Source organism: Cervus elaphus, chromosome 7 (genome assembly GCF_910594005.1).
Source record: "Cervus elaphus chromosome 7, mCerEla1.1, whole genome shotgun sequence".
NCBI lineage: Eukaryota > Metazoa > Chordata > Mammalia > Artiodactyla > Cervidae > Cervus > Cervus elaphus.
Window position 1 is genome coordinate 30,856,909 of NC_057821.1, and position 21,117 is coordinate 30,878,025.

The window sequence follows — 21,117 nt, forward strand, 5'->3', positions numbered from 1 at the left end:
AAGAGAAATGATAGTTTTATTCACCTTGGAAGTGAGAGGTAGTAACTACAAAGAGACAAGGGGAAACATTCTCCATGAACAGGAAAGTTTTGAGAGTCTTGTTTTCAGAGGATTAAATGCAGTAGAGCGGAAAAGCGACAGAATGACAAATCATCAGACTAGGTAGCCTAAGAGGGACTTAAATACACCAATATTTTTACCATGGTTGGGCCAGATTTTCTTGCTATTGACAGGGAATTCTATTGCCCGATAAATATTGTAAAATCCAACAGAAGTCAAGTGCAGTCACAAAACTGAGGAAATATTTTTCCAGTGCTTGAAAGCTATTACCAGCTTCAGCAAAGTCCCTCACTACATTGACTGAGGGAGGTATGCAGTGCTGAAGCTGAAGATTTCAGTTGTGTTAATGTAATTTGTAGGAGATGGAAAATGCTGGAATGAAAGGCTTACTTTCTCCTCTTCTCTTTTGTCCTCTGTTTGAACTCAAGGAGCTGTGTTCACAATAAAAAATGTGTGCTCTGGGCTTTAGCCATGATGGCCACACTAGACTGATGTACTGTGGGCCCAAACCTCTATGCCCTCCACATCACTTAGAATGTAACACATCTTTTTTCACCAGGAAATGCTAGTTCTGGGGTGGGGGGGGGAGGGGGTTTGCAGTGGGGAGATGTCAGGATTGGGAAGGGTCTGCAGGCCACCCAATTCTGGTCAGAGACTTGGTTAGGAAGACAAGGTGGAAGAGAAACAGACAACTGATCTCACACATTCCAAGCTCTTGGATACTCCAGTGACCTCAACTGGTACTGTGAAAAGCAATTTCAACATTAAACTAGGCTAAGGCTACTCAGAAATCAAAATGATTTCAAAAAGCAAAACATAAAAAACTCATGAATTCAGTATAATTTTTTAACAGAAGCCCTTGTTTACCTTTTCATTGTATTAACTGACACTTCATTGCATTTAACAAAGCTAATTACAGGTAAATTTCTTGTTGATGTTTATTTTCCCAAATTCTCAACTTTTCCAGCATTTATGACCTTTAAACAACTTTTCAACACAGTATATCTGACATTCTTTAAGTAATGAAGTTTAAGAAACATTTCACCTCAATTTAAAAAAATTCTGAATTCTACTTGAAGTTGTCACTAGACATCTTGGCAAGGAGTCTTTTTAGTGGATTCTATGGTGACTAATCAGAGCTGAGCTTCTAGGCTCTACCTCATTCACACCACTGCTGAGGCTTAGCAGGATGTGGCCTCTCTGATGTTGGATTAGCAATGTTCTCTACCTAATAGGCCTTTCCACACTATTTATATGTATAGGATTTTTCCTCAGAGTGGACTCTTTTATGTTTATTGAGATTTGATTTACAGCTGAAGTCTCGCCCACATTGAGAACATTCAAAAGGTTTCTCTCCTGTGTGGATTTTGAGATGATGACTAAGACCTGTCTTCTGACTGAAGGCTTTGCCACACTCTTTACATTGATAAGGATTCTCCTTGTTGTGAATCCCCTGATGTTCAATAAGATGCTCTCCCCTTGTAAAGGCCTTGCCACACTCAGGACATTGGTAGGTCTTATCCCCAGTATGGATTCTTTTGTGGTTTCTCAGGCCAGTTAACTGTGTGAAGGTCTTTCCACACTCATCACATGTATATTTTCTTAGTTTAGGAGGGTTTCTGTGCTTTCCTCCTAACTTGTGTTTGTTAAGGCCTGAGTGTTGACTGAAGGCTTCACCACACTCGTCACATTTATAGGGCTTCTCCCCAGTGTGAATTCTCTGATGTATGACCAGGGTTGAGTTCACTCTAAAGGTTTTTCCACACTCAGCACATTCATAAGGTTTTTCCCCTGAGTGAATTCTGTGATGTATTATAAGTTCTGAGCTTCGGCTAAAAGCTCGTCCACATACAGGACATTCAAAAGGTTTCTCTCCAGTGTGGATTCTCCGGTGTTGGTTAAGTCCTGCATACTGAGTGAAGGCTTTTCCACATACTTTACATTCATAAAGTTTTTCTTTACTGTGAATTCGCTGATGCTCAGTAAGATTTGAACGCTGCCTGAAGGTTTTCCCACATTCATTACATTCATAAGGCTTCTCTCTGTTGTGCAATTGTTTATGTTCAGTGAGGTCTGCACTATGGCAGAAGGTTTTCCCACAGTATATACATTCAAAAGGTTTCTTTCCAGTGTGGAGACTTTGATGTTTTGAAAGAACTGATCTTTGACTATAACATCTGCCACATTTATTACACTGATGAGGCTTTTCTACAGTGTGGATTTTGAGATGTTGAGAGAGGCCTGCTTTCTGACTGAAGTCTTTGCCACCCTCTTTACACTGATCAAGCTTTTCCTTGTTGTAAAGCGCAAATTCTGTACTGGAGTATGGTTTCTTCCCATTGCGGATCCTCTTGTGCATATGAAGGCCTCTCATCCAGATGAAGGTTTTCTTACATTCATCACATTCATGTATTTTCTCACCTGTGGCATCCCCATTCTGCATTTCCAAATTTTCACTAGGCTCATTGTCTCCTCTCTGTATGGCATGCTGACATATGGTTTCATGATGTCCATCAGACCCCTCCCTACACCATTCTGTTTCTTCACAAGGTTCCTGTTTCACTTCTAATGTCAAATTCTCAGTCCTCATCTCACCATCTGAAACAACACACCACACAATTTGAGGAGAAAAGGCAATTCAGAAATGACTTAACAGACAGACAGCTAGGAGGGTTAATGTTTATTTCAGATTTAACAGAGCACTTTCTATCTTTTCTTTATTTAGTGTCAGGGATTCAGAGAAACAGGTGAGCCAAATAAAAGGAATGGGAGTAATACAGATGTATACAGCAATACAGGTGAGAAAGAATAAAGCATGACTGATTTATCAATATGGGGAAATTGATAAGACGTCACTTCTGTGATTACCTAAGACTGTAATTTCCACCTACCATAAGACTTTCTTTATTGACACCCTTCCTTTCTGGTTTGCTGGCTTTGATTAAGAATGCCACCATATAGAGAAGCCCATGTGGCAAGGAACTGAAGGTGGTCAGCAACCAGGAAGGAAGTAAGGCTCTCTATCTGTGTGACTGACAAACAACTGAGTCCTGCCAACATCCTTGTGAGGTTGGAAGTGGATCCTTCCTCAGTCACAACTCAGGTGAGAACCTATCTTTGGCAGCAACCTTGTAAGAGACCCAGAAGTGGAGGACCCAGCTAAGCCACATACCCAGACTCTTGACCCAGAGAAACTATGAGATAATAAATGTGTGTGGTTTAATTGCTAACTTTGTGGTCATTAATTGAGCAGAGAAAAATTCAACTACACTAAATATACAAGAGACATATCTAAGATAAAATGATTGAGTAAAGTTATGAATAAAGGATGAGCAAGAGAAAATTGAGCAAATGCAAATAAAAAGAGAGGCATCATGATCTCAGTTTCGGAAAAAAGGTGAGATTCAAGCCAAGAGCATGAAATGAGACAAAGAAAAATACTTTATAACGATAAATAAACTTTACAATTTATAGTGACCATGGAACAGATATGAATAATTACATAGAAAATAAGAAAGGAACAAATTTTCTAGAGCAGAAATTATAGATGAGATTTCTAGAGCAGAAATTATAGATGAGATAAAGAGACAAAACAAATAACAGACTTTATTTATTTATTTATTTTCAAATAACAGACGTTAATCATTCTTTCTCTGTCTAGAAAAAACCACCAAATGGACAAAAAAATAAACATTCAGAAGATTTACAAGATTGTTAAATCTATGGATAAACATGTATATCAAGTTCTGTATCTGGAAAATAGAACACCTTCTCAGATGTGCAGTGACCTTTAATGAAAACTAATTTTTGGGTCATAGGAAAACCATAATAAACTCCAAAAGGTGTAAACAACACAAGCATTCTCTGATAACAATAATCTACAATTAGTAACAGAATCAGAAAATAAGCCCTTCCATCTGAAAATTTTAAAACTTTCAATTGTTGGTTCAAAGGAAAAATAAGTTTCAGATTTTCTAGAAAATAACTAAAATGCTACATTTCAAAACATTTGGGATTCATCAAAATCAGTATTCCATGAAATGTTTGTAGCATCAAATATTTATATTAGTAATAGATATACAGATCGATCCAGCTCAAAAAAATAAAAAGGACAACTAATTAACCAAGAGAATCTGCTCATTTAGGAACACTTTTCTCTCTTCTGTCTCATTCCCCCTACTTATGCTTCCTGGGAACACTTCTGATACAAACTACTACAATCTGAAATAAATAAATTTTAAAAACAAGGGAGAACATGAGGAAGGAATTAACAAAAGTAAATGCAGAGACAAAATATGATATAGAAAAATAATGGAACATTGTAAAACAAAACTGAATACACCAATATGAACTCATAATTTTTAGGAAAAAAAAAATGTACATCTAGCTCCACCCATAAAATGTGCTAGAAGTATTGTTACCCGAGGGAAAAAGAACACTCCCAGCATCCAGATTTTGTACTTCAATAGCCTTCTCCATTAAGAAGAATTAAAGCTCCTTCAGAAAGGGTTGATACCAAATCTGGGTCTAGGGAAAGTACAAGGTGAGCATGGAATAACTAATTTTGTTCAGAAAGCAAGGATTCAAAGCTCATAGAGTCATGGCAAAAAGAGTGAGGAACAGGGTAGAAGACATCCAAACTAGGCAAAGATGTATCAATCTGAGCTTTGAAACAAGTAATAACTGTGGTAGATTGAAACACACTGACTCAATGAAAATTACTAGCCCATAATGATACTAACACAAAGAAAGTCCTAAAATCCCATGTTGTCCTTTGAGGTGCCTATTAAACCATTCCTTGAATTTGAAAATTGGTATATACGGGGGGAAACTAAGCATCAATCTTGACTGTCTAATACGAAGTGATCAAACAGATGATTTGATGATTTCTTCACTATAAAGAAGACTAACAGTTAATAATAACATAGAAGGAATGAAAAAGTTACAAAATCATTCTGCAACACTTAATAAAATGATTGATCCATAGAAGAATTCTCAAACATTTTGTATTTCGTTGCTGGGAAACTAGCCAATCACATACTGCCAAAGTGACACCACACAGTTATAAATGGGAAAAATTTGCTGTTCAATGGAGGACTCATATTGCCATGTCTTTCAATCTTTTTTCCATTTTATGGAAATACAGCATACATGGGCAGCAAAATAAATGATTCAGTGAGGAAGCAACCAGAAAGCTTCACAGAGTAGGAAACTTGCCCAGGGTCATGAAAATGTCTGGGCCATGAAAGGGAAAATGGGAAAGGGAAACTGTTCTAAAGCAACCAGATGTCTCACACAGCCATGGATTCTATCCTGGTTTGCACAAATCAGCTTTAAAGACATTTTGGAAAAAATGGACCAATTTGAATTTGCACTGAGTTTAGATAACATTAAAATGTATTGCCAAGGAAAAGGGAAGATAATTAACTGAACAAAATAGATTACAAAATAGCACATAGAAATGATCTCTTTTCAGTGAAAGGAATGTGTGTATACACATATATGCATACAAAAGATATTCAAATATAAAATAAGTCACTGTAATCTCTGGATGATAGAATATTATGCTTGTTTTCTTATTTTGCAACTCTGTATTTTCTAACTGTCTACAATGCATATATACTTCTCTGGTAATAATAAGAGGTAACTTTCAAAAAAGTCAATATAGTTTTACAATGTTAATGTCCTATCAGAGTCTACTTAAGGATGTAAGCATCAAAATACTTGAAAGTAACATCTGCTACAGACGATCTGCAGAAAATTCAACTACACATATTTAAAATTAACATACTACTGAGGCTGTTCTAAGATGACTTATCACCTTTTAATCATTATTACCTAAAATGTCAGCTTTGTCATATCCTTTGACAACTCTCGTCACAAAGAAGTAACATGTCATACTTCACAAAAAAAAAAAACCAATGGGGGGACTTCATTTCATTCCAAATTCCCTAGAGAAATTCTTGTCTCACCTGTTTCCTCTGATGGTCGGGGCTCAGGTCTTTCGCCCTTGAACTGCACTGCTGGAGGCTGAACTTGGGTATATGAAGATTCTTCATTTAGTGTTTGAAGGGTCATTGTCTGCAAAAGTATCTTCTGTTCCAGAGCACAAGCTGAAACCTAGAGACAAGCGGCACTCATTAGGCCTGAATTTAACAGGAACTAAACCTCAGAAAGGAGTCTCCAAGAAACACCCCTGGAGAGACTAGAAGAGAAACCAGGGCCTTAGGGTGCTAAAAGGTAGCCAGAAAGGTAAGTGATGCTTACCTTTTGATCAGAAAGTCTGATCAAATCCTGTCTATCACTTCATTTATTGGCTACGTCTCCTCCGCTAAGTTACACAACCTCTCTGAACTTAGTTGCCATATGTGATACCACCTAGTTCTTTGTTGCTGTGAATGTTGAAATGACTAGTAGAGTACACAGCATGATACTTACAGAATGCCTTCAGCATCTTTACTCCATCCGTGAATCTCCTGTTTCCCACCCTTCCCCTCCTTACATGACTGGCTTAGAAAGAAGCTCAGTTCCCTGCTGAATGCTAGGTTTTCCCATTGTTCTCAGAGCCTCCACACTTGAGAAAGTTTTGCTCCCAGTTCCCCACAACCACATCAGACTTGTCTCTTCCTATATGTACATTTCTCTTTCTTTCCAGATTCTCCAGCATGGTCACTGCCTCTTCCCAACTCTCTGGATGATGCTCCTGAACCGGGACCTGGAGCTCCTGGGGCAGGATGGACAGGAACTGCTCCAGCACCAGCAGGTCCAGAATCTCCTCCTTGGTATGTGTCTCTGGTCTGAGCCACTGATGGCAGAGCTCCTGGAGCCAGCTCAGGGAAAGCCGGGGTCCAGGGGAATCCTGGTAGCAGAAGTGCCTAAACTGCTGCCTGAAGATCTCCTGGGCAGGAGGCTGGTTCTCTGGAAGGCTGAGACCCTGATTCATGGGGTGGTCTTCCTCCAGCTTCACTGTCACCATCATAGGGCCCTGCTGACCCCATGGGGCTTGGAACAGCTGACCAGTAGACTTTCTTGTGTCCACAGCCATCATGCCTGGAGTTTCAAGTGAAGGCTTCTGAGGGCACCCTGGGGAATAAGAATTAAGTGATAAAGGGATACATGGCAAATACTTCGAAGAACCCACACAAGAAAGACGACGACCTGTAACCAAGATAACTAATTTTATTAATTCACTAAACCCACAAATATTTTTTAGAAGCCTACCTTGCACAGAAACAGTTCAAGGTGTTTGAAATGCATTAGCAGAGTGTCCATTCTAGTTGAAACAGTAAAATAAACACAACCAATATGAAAAGTGTATAATATGTGAAGGAGATAAGTAAAATTATATAATTGCCGGGGGTAGGGTGGAATGAAGACTTGCACTTAATGGAACATTTCTCCAAAATCCGGCGTTAAGTACGTGGATGTGGCCCCAGACTAAAACAAAAATGTCTAATCACTTGGCACAATTTTTCCACATTTGGGTATATACGATCCAACTTGTGGGAAAGGAAAAGTTATGAACCATAGCCAGAAAATTACTGATATTTTCGTGCTAATCTTGCAAAACGGAGAGCGGAATTTCACTTCGTTCACACAGCAGTGGTGGCCCTGGTTTCGTCAGAGCGTGGGAAGCATGGTTGCCAAAAAGGGGACCCCCAAACCCAGGACTAGAGCCTGGCTGAGGGGTTTGGGGTCAGCCTTCCCCAAGCCTCTCAGACAGATGCCTGCTGCCAGCCTCTCCAGGCACCGGGTGTCCCCGAGCTGGAACCAGGGCCGGTGCTGGCTGTTCCAGGCGGCCCAGTAAGTCTGGGGTCTCGCAGGGTTGAACCCGAGAACAAGGCGGAGGGACACCACAGGAGACTCACCAGACAGGAGCGCTGGAACTCGTTTCCCGGAACTGGACGCTCAGGCACGCCCGGCTTCCGGCGACTCCAGGAGGTCACGTCCCTGAGCATGCCCCCGTGACCCGCCTCCGCGCACGTGCCGGGCGTCTCCTAGTTACCTTGCAGTGCTAGGACGCTACAGGTTCGTTTCTAGCGGTTCAGGACTAAAGGCTTTGACAGATAACACTAAACCCAATTACTGGATCTCTGAGAGTTAAAAAAAAAGTTTCGGACACTCGCTCTTGTGAACCCGTCAGGATACGTTTCTTAACTTAAAGTGTAAGGGAGGAATGCTTGGTGACGACATGGAAAAAAATGATTGCCCTCTTCCTTAATGGCGGTAGGCCGTTGGCAGTCGGCATCGCTACCAGTTTCTCTCCCCTCTGCCTTCTCCCTGGGTGTTTTCATCTCCTCTGTCCTGCGCCCAGAACAAGATTTCCCTCTAAGAGGGAACTGAGCCTTCCCTCTAAGGAAGGAACATGATTGCAATCCTTTAGGACCTCGTGAATATGCTGAAACTAGCAAGAAACACTAAGAAAGTAGAGATGGTAGAGAAGAAATAAGTACAATGTGGGAAAGAGCTTGGGCCAGAAGACAATGGAGATTTAAGAAGTCAGTGGGAAGTTCAGGAGTTGGGGAAACCATCCTGGGGCAAGAAATGGAAAAGAGGTTTGTGAATCGAACTAGTTCAGTTGAGTTCAGTTCAGTCACTCAGTCGTGTCCGACTCTTTGCGACCCCATGAATCGCAGCCCACCAGGCCTCCCTGTCCATCACCAACTCCCGGAGTTTACTCAAACTCATGTCCATCGAGTTGGTGATGCCATCCAACCATCTCATCCTCTTTTGTCCCCTTCTCCTCCTGCCCCCAATCCCTCCCAGCATCAGGGTCTTTTCTAGTGAGTCACCTCTTCCCATGAGGTGGCCAAAGTATTGGAGTTTCAGCTTCAACATCAGTCCTTCCAATGAACACCCAGGACTGATCTCCTTTAGGATGGACTGGTTGGATCTCCTTGCAGTCCAAGGGACTCTCAAGAGTCTTCTCCAACACCACAGTTCAAAAGCATCAATTGTTCGGCGCTCAGCTTTCTTCACAGTCCAACTGTCACATCCATACATAACTACTGGGAAAACCATAGCCTTGACTAGACGGACCTTTGTTGACAAAGTAATGTCTCTGCTTTTTAATATACTATCTAGATTGGTCATAACTTTCCTTCCAAGGAGTAAACGTCTTTTACTTTCATGGCTGCAATCACCATCTGCAGTGACTTTGGAGCCCAAAAAAATAAAGTCTGACACTGTTTCCACATATATTTCCCAAGAAGTGATGGGACCAGATTCCATGATCTTAGTTTTCTGAATGTTGAGCATTAAGCCAAGTATTTCACTCTCCTCTTTCACTTTCATCAAGAGGCTTTTTAGTTCCTCTTCACTTTCTGCCATAAGAGTGGTGTCATTTGCATATCTGAGGTTATTGATATTTCTCCCAGCAGTCTTGATTCCAGTTTGTGCTTCTTCCAGCCCAGCTTTTCTCATGATGTACTCTGCATATAAGTTAAATAAGCAGGGTGACAATATACAGCCTTGACCTACTCCTTTCCCAATTTGGAACCAGTCTGTTGTTCCATGTCCAGTTCTAACTGTTGCTTCCTGACCTGCATATAGGTTTCTCAAGAGGCAGGTCAGGTGGCCTGGTATTCCCATCTCTTTCAGAATTTTCCAGTTTATTGTGAGGAGGCTGGCAAACAGCAGTTGGCCAGAGGCCATCTGGATGGGGGAGATGACCAGCAGAGCACAGTCTGCATAAAGGCTATCAACGGTCTGCTCTGGGACTTCCCATCATCAAACTGTTGACTTTAAGCAAAGGATATTACCCTCCATAATGGGTGGGCCTCATCCACCAGCCATCAGCCATCAGCTCATCCTTCAGCCCTCAGCTGAAGGCCTTGAGACAAAACTGCGATATCCTCAAGAGGGAATTTTGCCTTAAAACTGTAACATAGGAATCCTGCTTGCATTCCCTGCCAGCCTGCTCTGCATATTTTGGAATTAGTAGCTCCCCAATTGTCTGACAAAGAAATGCAAAAAAGCAAAATGGCTGTCTAAGGAGGCCTTACAAAAAGCTGTGAAAAGAAGAGAAGCGAAAAGCAAAGGAGAAAAGGAAAGATATACTCAACTGAATACAGAGTTCCAAAGAATAGCAAGGAGAGATAAGAAAGCCTTCCTCAGCGATCAAAGCAAAGAAATAGAGGAAAACAATAGAATGGGAAAGACTAGAGATCTCTTCAAGAAAATTCAAGATACCAAGGGAATATTTCATGCAAAGATGGGCTCAATGAAGGACAGAAATAGTATGGACCTAACAGAAGCAGAAGATATGAAGAAGAGGTGGCAAGAATACACAGAACAACTGTACAAAAAAGATCTTCATGACCCAGATAATCATGATGGTGTGATCACTCACACTCACCTAGAGCCAGACATCCTGGAATGTGAAGTCAAGTGGGCCTTAGGAAGCATCACTATGAACAAAGATAGTGGAGGTGATAGAATTCTAGCTGAGCTATTTGAAATCCTAAAAGATGATGCTATGAAAGTGCTGCACTCAATATGTCAGCAAATTTGGAAAACTCAGTAGTGGCCACAGGACTGGAAAAGGTCAGTTTTCATCCCAACCCCAAAAAAGGCAATGCCAAAGAATGCTGAAACTACCGCACAATTGCACTCATCTCACACACTAGTAAAGTAATGCTCAAAATTCTCCAAGCCAGGCTTTAGCAATACATGCACTGTGAACTTCCAGATGTTCAAGCTGGTTTTAGAAAAGGCAGAGGAACCAGGGATCAAATTACCAGCATCCGCTGGACCATCAAAAATGCAAGAGAGTTCCAGAAAAACATCTGTTTCTGCTTTATTGACTATGCCAAAGCCTTTGACTGTGTGGATCACAATAAACTGTGGAAAATTCTGAGAGATGGGAATACGAGACCACCTGATCTACCTCTTGAGAAACCTGTACGCAGGTCAGGAAGCAACAGTTAGAACTGGACATGGACCAACAGACTGGTTCCAAATAGGAAAAGGAGTATGTCAAGGCTGTATGTTGTCACCCTGCTTATTTAACTTATATGTAGAGTACATCATGAGGAACGCTGGGCTGAGGGAAGCACAAGCTGGAATCAAGATTGCTGGGAGAAATATCAATAACCTCAGATATGCAGATGATACCACCCTTATGGCAGAAAGTGAAGAAGAACTAAAGAGCCTCTTGATGAAAGTGAAAGAGGAGAGTGAAATAATTGGCTTAAAGCTCAACATTTAGAAAACTAAGATCATGACATCTGGTCCCATCACTTCATGGCAAATAGATGGACAAACAGTGTCAGACTTTATTTTTTTGGGCCCCAAAATCACTGCAGATGGTGATTGCAGCCATGATATTAAAAGATGCTTACTCCTTGGAAGGAAAGTTATGACCAACCTAGACAGCATATTAAAAAGCAGAGACATTACTTTGTCAACAAAGGTCCGTCTAGTCAAGGCTATGGTTTTTCCAGTAGTCATGTATGAATGTGAGAATTGGACTATAAACCAAGCGGAGCACCAGAGAACTGATGCTTTTGAACTGTGGTATTGCAGAATCCCTTGAGAGTCCCTTGGACTGCAAGGAGATCCAACCAGTCCATCCTAAAGGAGATCAGTCCTGGGTGTTCATTGGAAGGACTGATGTTGAAGCTGAAACTCCAATACTTTGGCCACCTCATGGGAAGAGGTGACTCACTAGAAAAGACCCTGATGCTGGGAGGGATTGGGGGCAGGAGGAGAAGGGGACAAAAGAGGATGAGATGGTTGGATGGCATCACCAACTCGATGGACATGAGTTTGAGTAAACTCCGGGAGTTGGTGATGGACAGGGAGGCCTGGTGGGCTGCGGTTCATGGGGTCGCCAAGAGTTGGACATGACTGAGCAACTGAACTGAACTGAACAACTGTCTGAGTCAATTCTTAAGAAAAAAAAAAATCTAATATATATTTTTTCTGAGAATCTTGACTAAAATACCAAAATCCTACTAATCCTTAATGTCTGACTAATGTCCACCTTTATATACTTTCCTAATTCTCCCAGGCAGAATTGTTTTTGATTTGTGTTTATCTGTCCTTCTTGTTTTGTATTATCAATTTTTTTTCTTGTATATACCCTTAAAATGCATGACACACTTGGAGGCAATAACCATTCTTTGAACACAGTGTCTTCAAAAATGTGTACTAGCCAAGTCACTGTGGAGAGATGTGTTATAATAACACATCTTTTGTAAACACGTCCCTAACTCTAAGGTTAGGAAGGCCACAAAGGTCAAATTATTGACGCTTAAAGTATTTTTTTAAGTATTTGTACTTAAACGAAATCAAGAAATACAAGTATCCCCTGCCTTTTGGAAATCTGCATTATGCCACTTTGCCCTTACAAATAAAGACCTACATTAGTATCTGCTTTTGCTAAATAAAGCTGAAGAGGATTTTACCCAAAAAAGGTGAAAAGTGAAGACAACGTTGAGCATTTGCATTGCTGCCAGCCTTGTAGAAAGGCATCATGTACCTCAAGCCGCAAGAGTGATGTCACTGGCTCCTTCTCTCGGAACTATACTCAGCGTCTCAGCATTAAGCCACTATAGCTTTGAACTGTGTCTGTGCTTTACCTCGATTCTGTCCATCTGTTAGCAAGATGTGTCCTAAGGTAACTCCCTCTGCTTTATGCCATTTCAGCTTATGAAAAATTTCATAGCTCTCAGGTATTTCCTACTTGAGCCACGAAACAAGGCAGAATAAAGCAGAAGTGGTATGATGGCAGTAAGAATGAACAACTAGCACCTCCAGAGTTTTTCTTGGGTGGCTATTTATTTATACCGTTCTCATAAAAATGTGAATATAATGAAATACCTCACTTTTATACACTTTCTACCTCATAAACTTTCCAGTTTCTCAAGTCTTCACAATAGTGGACAGTATATTTCATTCAAAGTAGAAGACAATACCAATGATTTTTAGACTGCCTGTTCCAAACGTTGCAAAGATAAAGTAGTGAGGACATAAACATCCAGATGATTATGTGTGAGGGACAGTGATGGAGTTGAGCTTGAGAAAACCACTGGTTTTTAGCATAAAGTCAGAAAGATGTAGGAAAAGCATTAAAGATACTCTGCTACCTGATGTCTCTTCAGTCCTATTACCAATATGGAATCAAGTCCAACTGGCATGCTGGATGGTCAAAGGTATTTCTGAGATTTTTTCCTAGAGGTAACTGGAAGAGTGGGTATCACTGGGATTCAGAAAGAAAGAGGGGGGAAAAAAAGGACATATCAATGAAGAGTAGAATTTGAGGGCACAGATATACATTTTAACTCTTTCCTAAATACTATGCCTTTTTTCTAAGTTGACAAAGTAAGCAACAAGGCCTAAAACTTCATATGCTACCTTGACATCTTTGAGCCTCATGCATGTGTACTCAATCGTGTCCAACTCTTCGTGACCCACTGACTGTAGTCCACCAGGCTCCTCTGTCCATGGGATTTTCCAGGCAAGTATACTGGAGTGGGTTGCCATTTCCTCCTCCAGGAGATCTTCCCAACATAGAGATCAAACTTGCATTTCCTGCATTGGCAGGTGGATTCTTTCCCACTGAGCCACCTAGCCCTCTTTGAGCCTCAGAGGGACCAAAAGCCTAACCATCAATTCCTCCACTCTTGCTGTATATGCCTCCCACCCAGCAGGAAGTGATCCCACTTGGCTAGTTCCCCATCAGGTGGACTAGCTACACTCTACTTGGTCCTCAACCTACTGGATTTCACCTCCTTGCCGCCCCCCCCCCCTCCAGTGAAATTATTCAAACAAGCCAATCACATCCTCCCAAGGAAACCAGACATCACCTCATCTTATTACTATGAAGCCTGTATCCCAAAGCTCCTGTTTGTTTATTCTGCTCCCATGTGGCCCTCCTCCCCTAGGCTGTGAGTACACATGACTAATAAACTCTTGTCAATCCCATCTGTCCAGAGCCAGGTGTCATGTGTTTGGCCATCCCCAGAATCTTAGGGTGGGACTTCCTCTCTCACCAATAAGGTGAAGAGGAGGCAAACAAAACAGCAAGCTATGTCATTGAGTAGTTGCTTTTAAACTTAACTTACCTAGTTAAAAAAGTACCTAGCTTACCCCTCATTTAGGTAACTTTAAAAACAATGTCACTTTCCTCACTCATCCTGCTAAAGTTCTCCTTTGCACAGTGTGCACACTTAACAGTCTCAGTGGTCCTCCGTTCAAAATCTGAGAGCCACTGTGTCATCAGGATATTCAGGGTATGTGATGATAGTGACTTCTAGGAACAAAAGTGCTGTAGGACCACAAAGGAGAAGGATTAAAAGAATGGGAGAAAGAAATAGCAACATCCATAAAAGAGTCAGCCCAAAATGTGGTCTGCTCCAGAGACAAGCTACCAGCTTCTTTCAATCTGATGGATGATACCAAAATGTCTTCTAGTTTGACAACCTAGAATAACAATGATAATGGAGACACCACATCCCCAATTTCTTCAATTTATTACAAAATGATTAGGTCTGTATTCAGCATAGCTTTCTAAAGTGTTCAGTAAGGCCTGGTTGAAGGCTTTCTTATGCTTAGGATATAGACACAGACTTCTGCCCTCTGTGGATCCTCTGATGACGAACAAGGCTCGACCTGTGAATGAAGGTTCGGCCACACTCCTCACACTGGTAGGGCTTCTCCCCAGTGTGGATCCTCAGGTGCTGAGTAAGGCTGGTGCTCCCTTGGAAAGCTTTCCCACATTCCTTACACATGTAGGGTTTTTCTCCAGTATGACTTCTCTGATGTTCCATGAGTCCTGACCTCTGAGTGAAGGCCCTCTCACACTCATTACATTTGAAGGGTTTCTCTCCAGTGTGGATCCTCAGATGTCCAATAAGGTGTGAACTTTGACTAAAGCATTTTCCGCACTCTTTACACCCATAAGGTCTCTTTCCAGTATGGATCCTCTGATGAAGAACCAGGCCTGTGTTTTGACTGAAGGCTTTCCCACATTCATTACACCGAGAGCGTTTTATTTTATTATGAATTTCCTGATGTGAAAGAAGGGCTGATTTATAACTGACGGCTTTTCCACATTGATTGCATTTATAAGGTTTCTCTCCAGTGTGAATTCTCCAGTGTCGAACAAGCCCTGAGCTCTGAGCAAAGGCCTTTCCACATTCCTTACATTTGTGTCGTTTTACTCTTGTGGGGTTGGCCTTTTGGTGTTCTGATTTACCCCTATATTGAGAAGTTTCTCCACACTTTGGATCCTGGAAAGCATCCAATGAATTCCTTTCTGCAGAAATCTGCTTTGGGGCAAATTCACCAGTTGTATTCCTGGCCTCATCGGCTGAAAGAGCAAGTCGATTATTTAAGAGTTGCATATCCTACATAAGGGTTTGGAAGTAAGGTTAGTAATAATAATTGATAATGTTACTAAATGCTTATTAACATCAAGGATTGTGCTAAATAATTAAGAACTATCATCCTAAGGGTTTGACAGTTACTGTATTTATGAATCTTGGAGAATAAAAATAAATAAATAAAAGGCTTTTGGGCCTCAGTCCAGATCAAAAACTCAGAATGGCAGGAATGAAATGTAAATTTCCCAAGAGTCTTCAAAGGGTCCCTAATGAACATACCCTCTTGTATCCATCCCTTGTGTAGTCCAACCCCTTCCCATACAGGATCTAGGCTGGCCTGTGACTTGCTTTATCCAACAGAATATGGTGAAAGTGATGATTTATCAGTTCAAGGACTAAGACTTTAAAAGATGCTTTTGAGATCCCTGAGTTACCATGTTAAGAAGTCTAGTTACTCCACTAAAGAGATACATGGAGACTGAGAGAATAAGATAACCTGAGGCCCATCCATCTCATAATCTTGCTAAGCCCAGTTTTCTAGCCATCTCCGGATAAGCTATGAGATGTGAGTGAAGTATCTCGAGCATCACAGTCCAGGCACGTCCTCAATACCTACAGCTTCATTTAATATCACGTACAGCAGCAGACCCACCCTGTTAATCCCGATCAATCCACAGAATTGTAAGAGATAACATAATGGTTGTTCCCTTTAGCCACTAAGTTCTGGAGTGGTTTGTTACATGGAAATAGATAGCTAAAACACCAAGTGATCAGTCAGTTTGTGGTGATGCTCACAGTAACACAATAAGCTAGGTAATAGAAACAGAAACTGAAACACAGAAATTAAATAATTAGTCTGTGATCACATGACTAGCTTGGCTTGGAGTTAATCTGAATCTAAAGACTGTGCTCTTTATTTTTGTTACAAAAAGAACAGATACTCAAGGTAAAAATTTCAATGGTATAAAAGGCATAAAAGTAAAAAGCCCAAATCCCAATTCCTTCTCCATCACCTTGTGTCCTTTTACTTTCCTGAGGTAATCACTATAACCTTGTTGCCTATGTAATAAGTAGCCTATTTTAATCTAGTGACTGTTAATTTCTTACTACATTTATAGAAATATTTTTCCTTCAGTATTTTCACACAATGGCCACAAGATTTTTACATAAAGACATCCACTGATCATTGTTTAAAATAACAAAAATACTGGAAAAAGCCTAAATGTACATCAGTAGGAGACCATTAAATTAATTACAATACATGTATGCAACAGAAAACTAAACATTAAAAAGAATAAAATAACTCTACTGATAAAATTGGTGTGTGAAAGCTTGATAAAGGAGATGGTTGGGGGACTGGGCTCTAGATTGGCTGGATTGTATATGAAAGGCCCACAGTTGTTAATTCTTGGGAATGGAACTTTTATTTTCATTTTCTATCTTTCTACAGCACTTGACTTTTTAAAATATAAACTACCATTATTGTTCTCTGATAATAGCTAACTAAAACATATAATACTAGGGCCCACTGTGGTAAATCTATGGTAGATCTGGGCATCAGTATTTCTTAAACAGTTCCATAATGATTTGGATTCACAGAATTGTAAACCACTATAACAGCCCAGTTAAAAAATAGCACATAGCCCAATTCAAAGTGAAATCAATTCTAGATATGCTCACTTTGTAAATAACCTTTTGGTGTTAAATTTCTTCTGCTATTTCTAGATACCACTTTTTTTTTTCCATCAGAAATACTACTTTTAGCAGATGCTATGCTCAGTGCTTCTGCTGCTGCTGCTGCTAAGTCACTTCAGTCATGCCCGACTCGGTGTGATCCCATAGACGGCAGCCCACCAGGCTCCCCCGTCCCTGGGATTCTCCAGGCAAGAACACTGGAGTGGGTTGCCATTTCCTTCTCCAATGTGTGAGAGTGAAAAGTGAAAGTGGAGTCGCTCAGTCGTGTCTGACTCTTAGCGACCCCATGGACCGCAGCCTACCAGGATCCTCCATCCATGAGATTTTCCAGGCAAGAGTACTGGAGTGGGGTGCCATTGCCTTCTCCGGCTCAGTGCTTCTAAAAGATCACAAAAATTCATGCTGTAAAGCTTACCATTCTCTTGCAGAATAAAGTTCTCCCAAGGATCACACTTTAGCTGGACGATCTGTGACTGATTTGTAAGGCTTGCAGGTCTCACTTCCTTCCATAGCACTTCTTGTTTGTAATGTGCACTGGCTTGGACCTAAGGACATGCCAGTAGAGCTGGTTTTATGAAAGGACCAGAAAGATTGGCAATAGCTAACTAAACCTCAGAGTTTGATTAAAAATAAAATTTCCTACAGGTATAGAAAGCAGAATAAAGAAACCAGTGTCTTAATCAGCAGAGTTTTAAAGGGAAAACAGAAAGATAATGCTTCAGCCCAGAAAATGATGGTCATAAATCCCTCTCCTCTTGCTTACTCATGGCCCCTGTCTTTGCTGGTAGACCCCTGGTGAGCTCATAAATGAACAATGGATTACCCTTTCCCACCTGTTGTCCTTTGCCTTCAAGTTCTGTCTCCAGATTTTCCAGCACAGTCACCACTTCCTCTCCACTCCTTGGATGATACTCCCATACCCTGGCCTGAACCACCTCTGGCAGGATGCTCAGGAGCTGCTCCAACACCAGCAGCTCCAGGATCTGCTCCTTGCTGTGCCTCTCAGGCTGCAGCCACTTTTGGCAGAGCTCCCGGAGCCGTCTCAGTGCCTCTCGAGGTCCAGGGGCCTCTTGATAGTGGAACTGTCTGAAGCGCTGACGAAGAAGCTCCTGATAAGTGTGCACATTCCCTAGTTGTCCAGGCTTCTGCTCCCAAGCATGGTTCTCCTCTTCCTCTACCTTCACTATTCTCAGACCCTCCTGCTCCTCTGGAGTGTGGACCACAGGAGTCAAGACTGGATCCTCTCTCAGCTTGGTGGACATCTTAGACTGCAATGACTCAGGATAGGAGTCACTTGGCTTACATCCCAGGAATCAGGAAGAACCTTAGAATCGGAGCACTCCTGTGGGAGAAGAACCCACTATTAAAGAAGCAAAATAACCAGAGCAGTCAAGAACCTATGTTATTAGTAATGCAGACTCACTGCCAAGGTGATATTCCTGAGTAGTGGAATATTATAAAACAATATTCCTGAGACCCACAAAAACAGATAATTAGTGAGAAAGTGCACTTTGCTGCTGATATACAAAATGCAACATAAATATTAGTATCAGAACTTCTATTGTGGGAAATAAGGCCACATTCTTAGAATTTAAAGACTTTAGTTTATAAAAACTACATTACAGGAAGAAAAGCACATGAGCCAGAGACTGTGGGATCACCATAGTCCATTTGCCAAGGCTTTCTTCCATGCATACTCATAACCTACCATCCCTTCCTAGAACTGCTTCAGCAAGAAGGGATGGATTTTGGGACACTCCTGTAGAGTTAAAGCACATGAGCAGAGTCAAAGTTATTTTTCTGGTAAAACCTTTATCTTTAAAGGAATCAAGCTACTTATACAGGGGAGTAAAACACTAAAGTTCCATAAACTCGTTATAGTCTTCGTTCAGGGAGTAAAGCAATAAGCACCTCTGCGTCGGATGAGACACCCCCAGCATCTATAGTGTATGAAATACTGAGAATTAGCAAGCAAAATCTGAGTCGTTTGTGCTATTCTATAAAGTATAAAAAAAAAAAACCCACAAAAAACAGCAACAAATCCAAATCTAACAATAGAGACAAATCGTCACTGAAGCTCATTACCAAGCACCGTGTGCACTTGTTGGGGGGAGAACAGGACACACACGCTGCAAAGAGCTCTCCCCGTCCCACTTCTGCCCTTCAACAGGACACACACGCTGCAAAGAGCTCTCCCCGTCCCACTTCTGCCCTTCGCGACAACAGAGATTGGAAATTCTGCAGCTTGGCTGGGGAGAAGTACGACCGCTCACCCGCAGCTCTGGGGATGGCTGGCGCTTCCCGGAGACTATCCCTGGCAACTAGTTAAGAGAAAACTGTAATCACCATCCCGCCGGACCAACCAGGAACCCAGAAAGACAGAGTAAAAGGCGCCCAGGACCACGAGGCCGCTTCCGGTGCGCGCCTAGGAATCCGGAGGCGTGGTCCTCTCTATGATCTTCTCGGCTGCGGGTTTTGTTTCCCCCTCCTGGTTCGGCCAGGTTGGGCGCACCACTTCACTCTGGCAGTTTGGATTTTTACTCCCTTCTCTCTCCCACTGCCTCCTGAAGAAATCCGAGCCGATCCATAAAGGTTAAATCACCCACAACGTTGCTGCAGGAGCTAGCCACGAGCCCTTTTTGTAGTGTATTTATTATTGATGAGTGAAAAGTTTTTTTTATATTCTGGGTATGAGCTGTTATATGAAAACCAGATACTGGCTCCCACTTCCCTTTCTATTCCCAGTTATGTCCTTTTGCTGAAAAATAGCTTTAAAAAACGTTATAGTCTTTAAACAGTACTTTTAGGTTTATAGAAAAAGCTTCCCATATGTCCCCTCCAAACCCCTTTCCTGTCTACATACAAACCCTATTATTAACATCTTGCATTAGTGAGGTATCTTTGTTACAGTTAGTGAGCCAATATTGATAAAGTATTATTAACTTAAGTCCATAGTTAATATTAAGTTTAATGTAAACTGTGTAGTCCATTCTTCGGGTTTTGGAAAATATATAACATGCATCAACTATTACAAGTATCATATTAAACAGTTTCATTGCCCTAAAATTTCCCTATGCTCCACACATTCATCTTTCCCACACTCCAACCCCCACAGCCCCTGATCTTCCTGCTGTCTCCATACTTTTGCCTATTCTACAATGTCATGTATTAATAGTTGGAATCAGTTTGTAGCCTTTTCAGACTGGTCCCTTCACTTAGCAAAAAGCATATAACATTTTCCCATGAGTTTTCTTTTTTCTGGCCACACCATCCAATATGTAGGATCTTAGTTCCCTGACCAAGGATCAAACCCGGGATTCTTGCACTAGGAACATGGAGTCTTACCACTGAACTACCAGGGAAGTAAGTCTCTCTCCATGGATTTTCATGGCACGATAGTTCATTTCTTTTTACTGCTGAACATTCTATTATCTGGATGTACCAGTTTGTTAATTCACGAAACTACTAAAGGAAATCTTGCTTGCTTCCACGTTTTAACAATTATGAATAAAGCTTCTAAGAACACCCTTGTGCAGGTTCTTTTGTGGACATGTTTTCGGTTCACTGGGGTAAATACCAAGGAGTGAAAACTGCTGAGTAAAAGAGTATGTTTACTTTTGTAAGACACTACTGAACTGTTTGCTGAAGTGACTGTACCATTTTGGATTCCCACCAGGAATGTATGAGAATGCATTGTTCCACATCCTCATCAGCATTTGGAGTTGTCACTGTTTAGCAATTTAGCTATTCTAATAGGTGTGTGGTGGTATCTTAACTTGCAATTTCCTAATGAGATATGATTTGGAGCATCTATTTATGATTATTTGCCATTTGTGTATCTTCTCTGGTGAGGTGTCTGTTCAGATCTTTTGCCCATTTAAAAAACTGAATTATTTTCTTATTGTTCAGTTTTAGGAGTTCTTTATATATTTCAGATGCCAGTATCTTTTTTCTTTTTCTTTTCAGCTGCACTGCATGGCATGTGGGATCTTAGTTACTGGACCAGAGATCAAACCCATGCCCACTGTGTTGG

At 41.3% G+C, this 21,117-nt stretch overlaps 1 protein-coding gene across 1 annotated transcript; it reads right to left on the minus strand.

Moving 5' to 3' along the window:
* Nucleotides 1-1,002: 1,002 nt before the first annotated feature.
* LOC122697372 (zinc finger protein 397-like) lies at nt 1,003-19,429 on the minus strand. Its single transcript, XM_043908147.1, has 7 exons — nt 19,358-19,429; nt 18,793-18,843; nt 17,918-18,426; nt 17,500-17,629; nt 6,698-7,143; nt 6,033-6,180; nt 1,003-2,658 (listed from the first exon to the last, which is right to left on the minus strand). Exons 3-7 carry the CDS (start codon nt 18,344-18,346, stop codon nt 1,307-1,309), a joined length of 2,505 nt encoding a protein of 834 aa, XP_043764082.1. The 5' UTR covers nt 18,347-18,426; nt 18,793-18,843; nt 19,358-19,429; the 3' UTR covers nt 1,003-1,306.
* Between the last annotated feature and the right edge of the window lie 1,688 nt (nt 19,430-21,117).

What these genes read in the sequence shown, in the direction of transcription:
- LOC122697372 (XM_043908147.1), bottom strand. Translation starts at nt 18,346, where the DNA reads ATGTCCACCAAGCTGAGAGAGGATCCAGTCTTGACTCCTGTGGTCCAC. An exon ending in ATCTGGAAAGAAAGAGAAAT is followed by an intron (nt 6,181 to 6,697) that starts GTACATATAGGA and finishes GCTTGTCTCTAG; the next exon opens with GTTTCAGCTTGTGCTCTGGA. An exon ending in CCGACCATCAGAGGAAACAG is followed by an intron (nt 2,659 to 6,032) that starts GTGAGACAAGAA and finishes GTGTTGTTTCAG; the next exon opens with ATGGTGAGATGAGGACTGAG.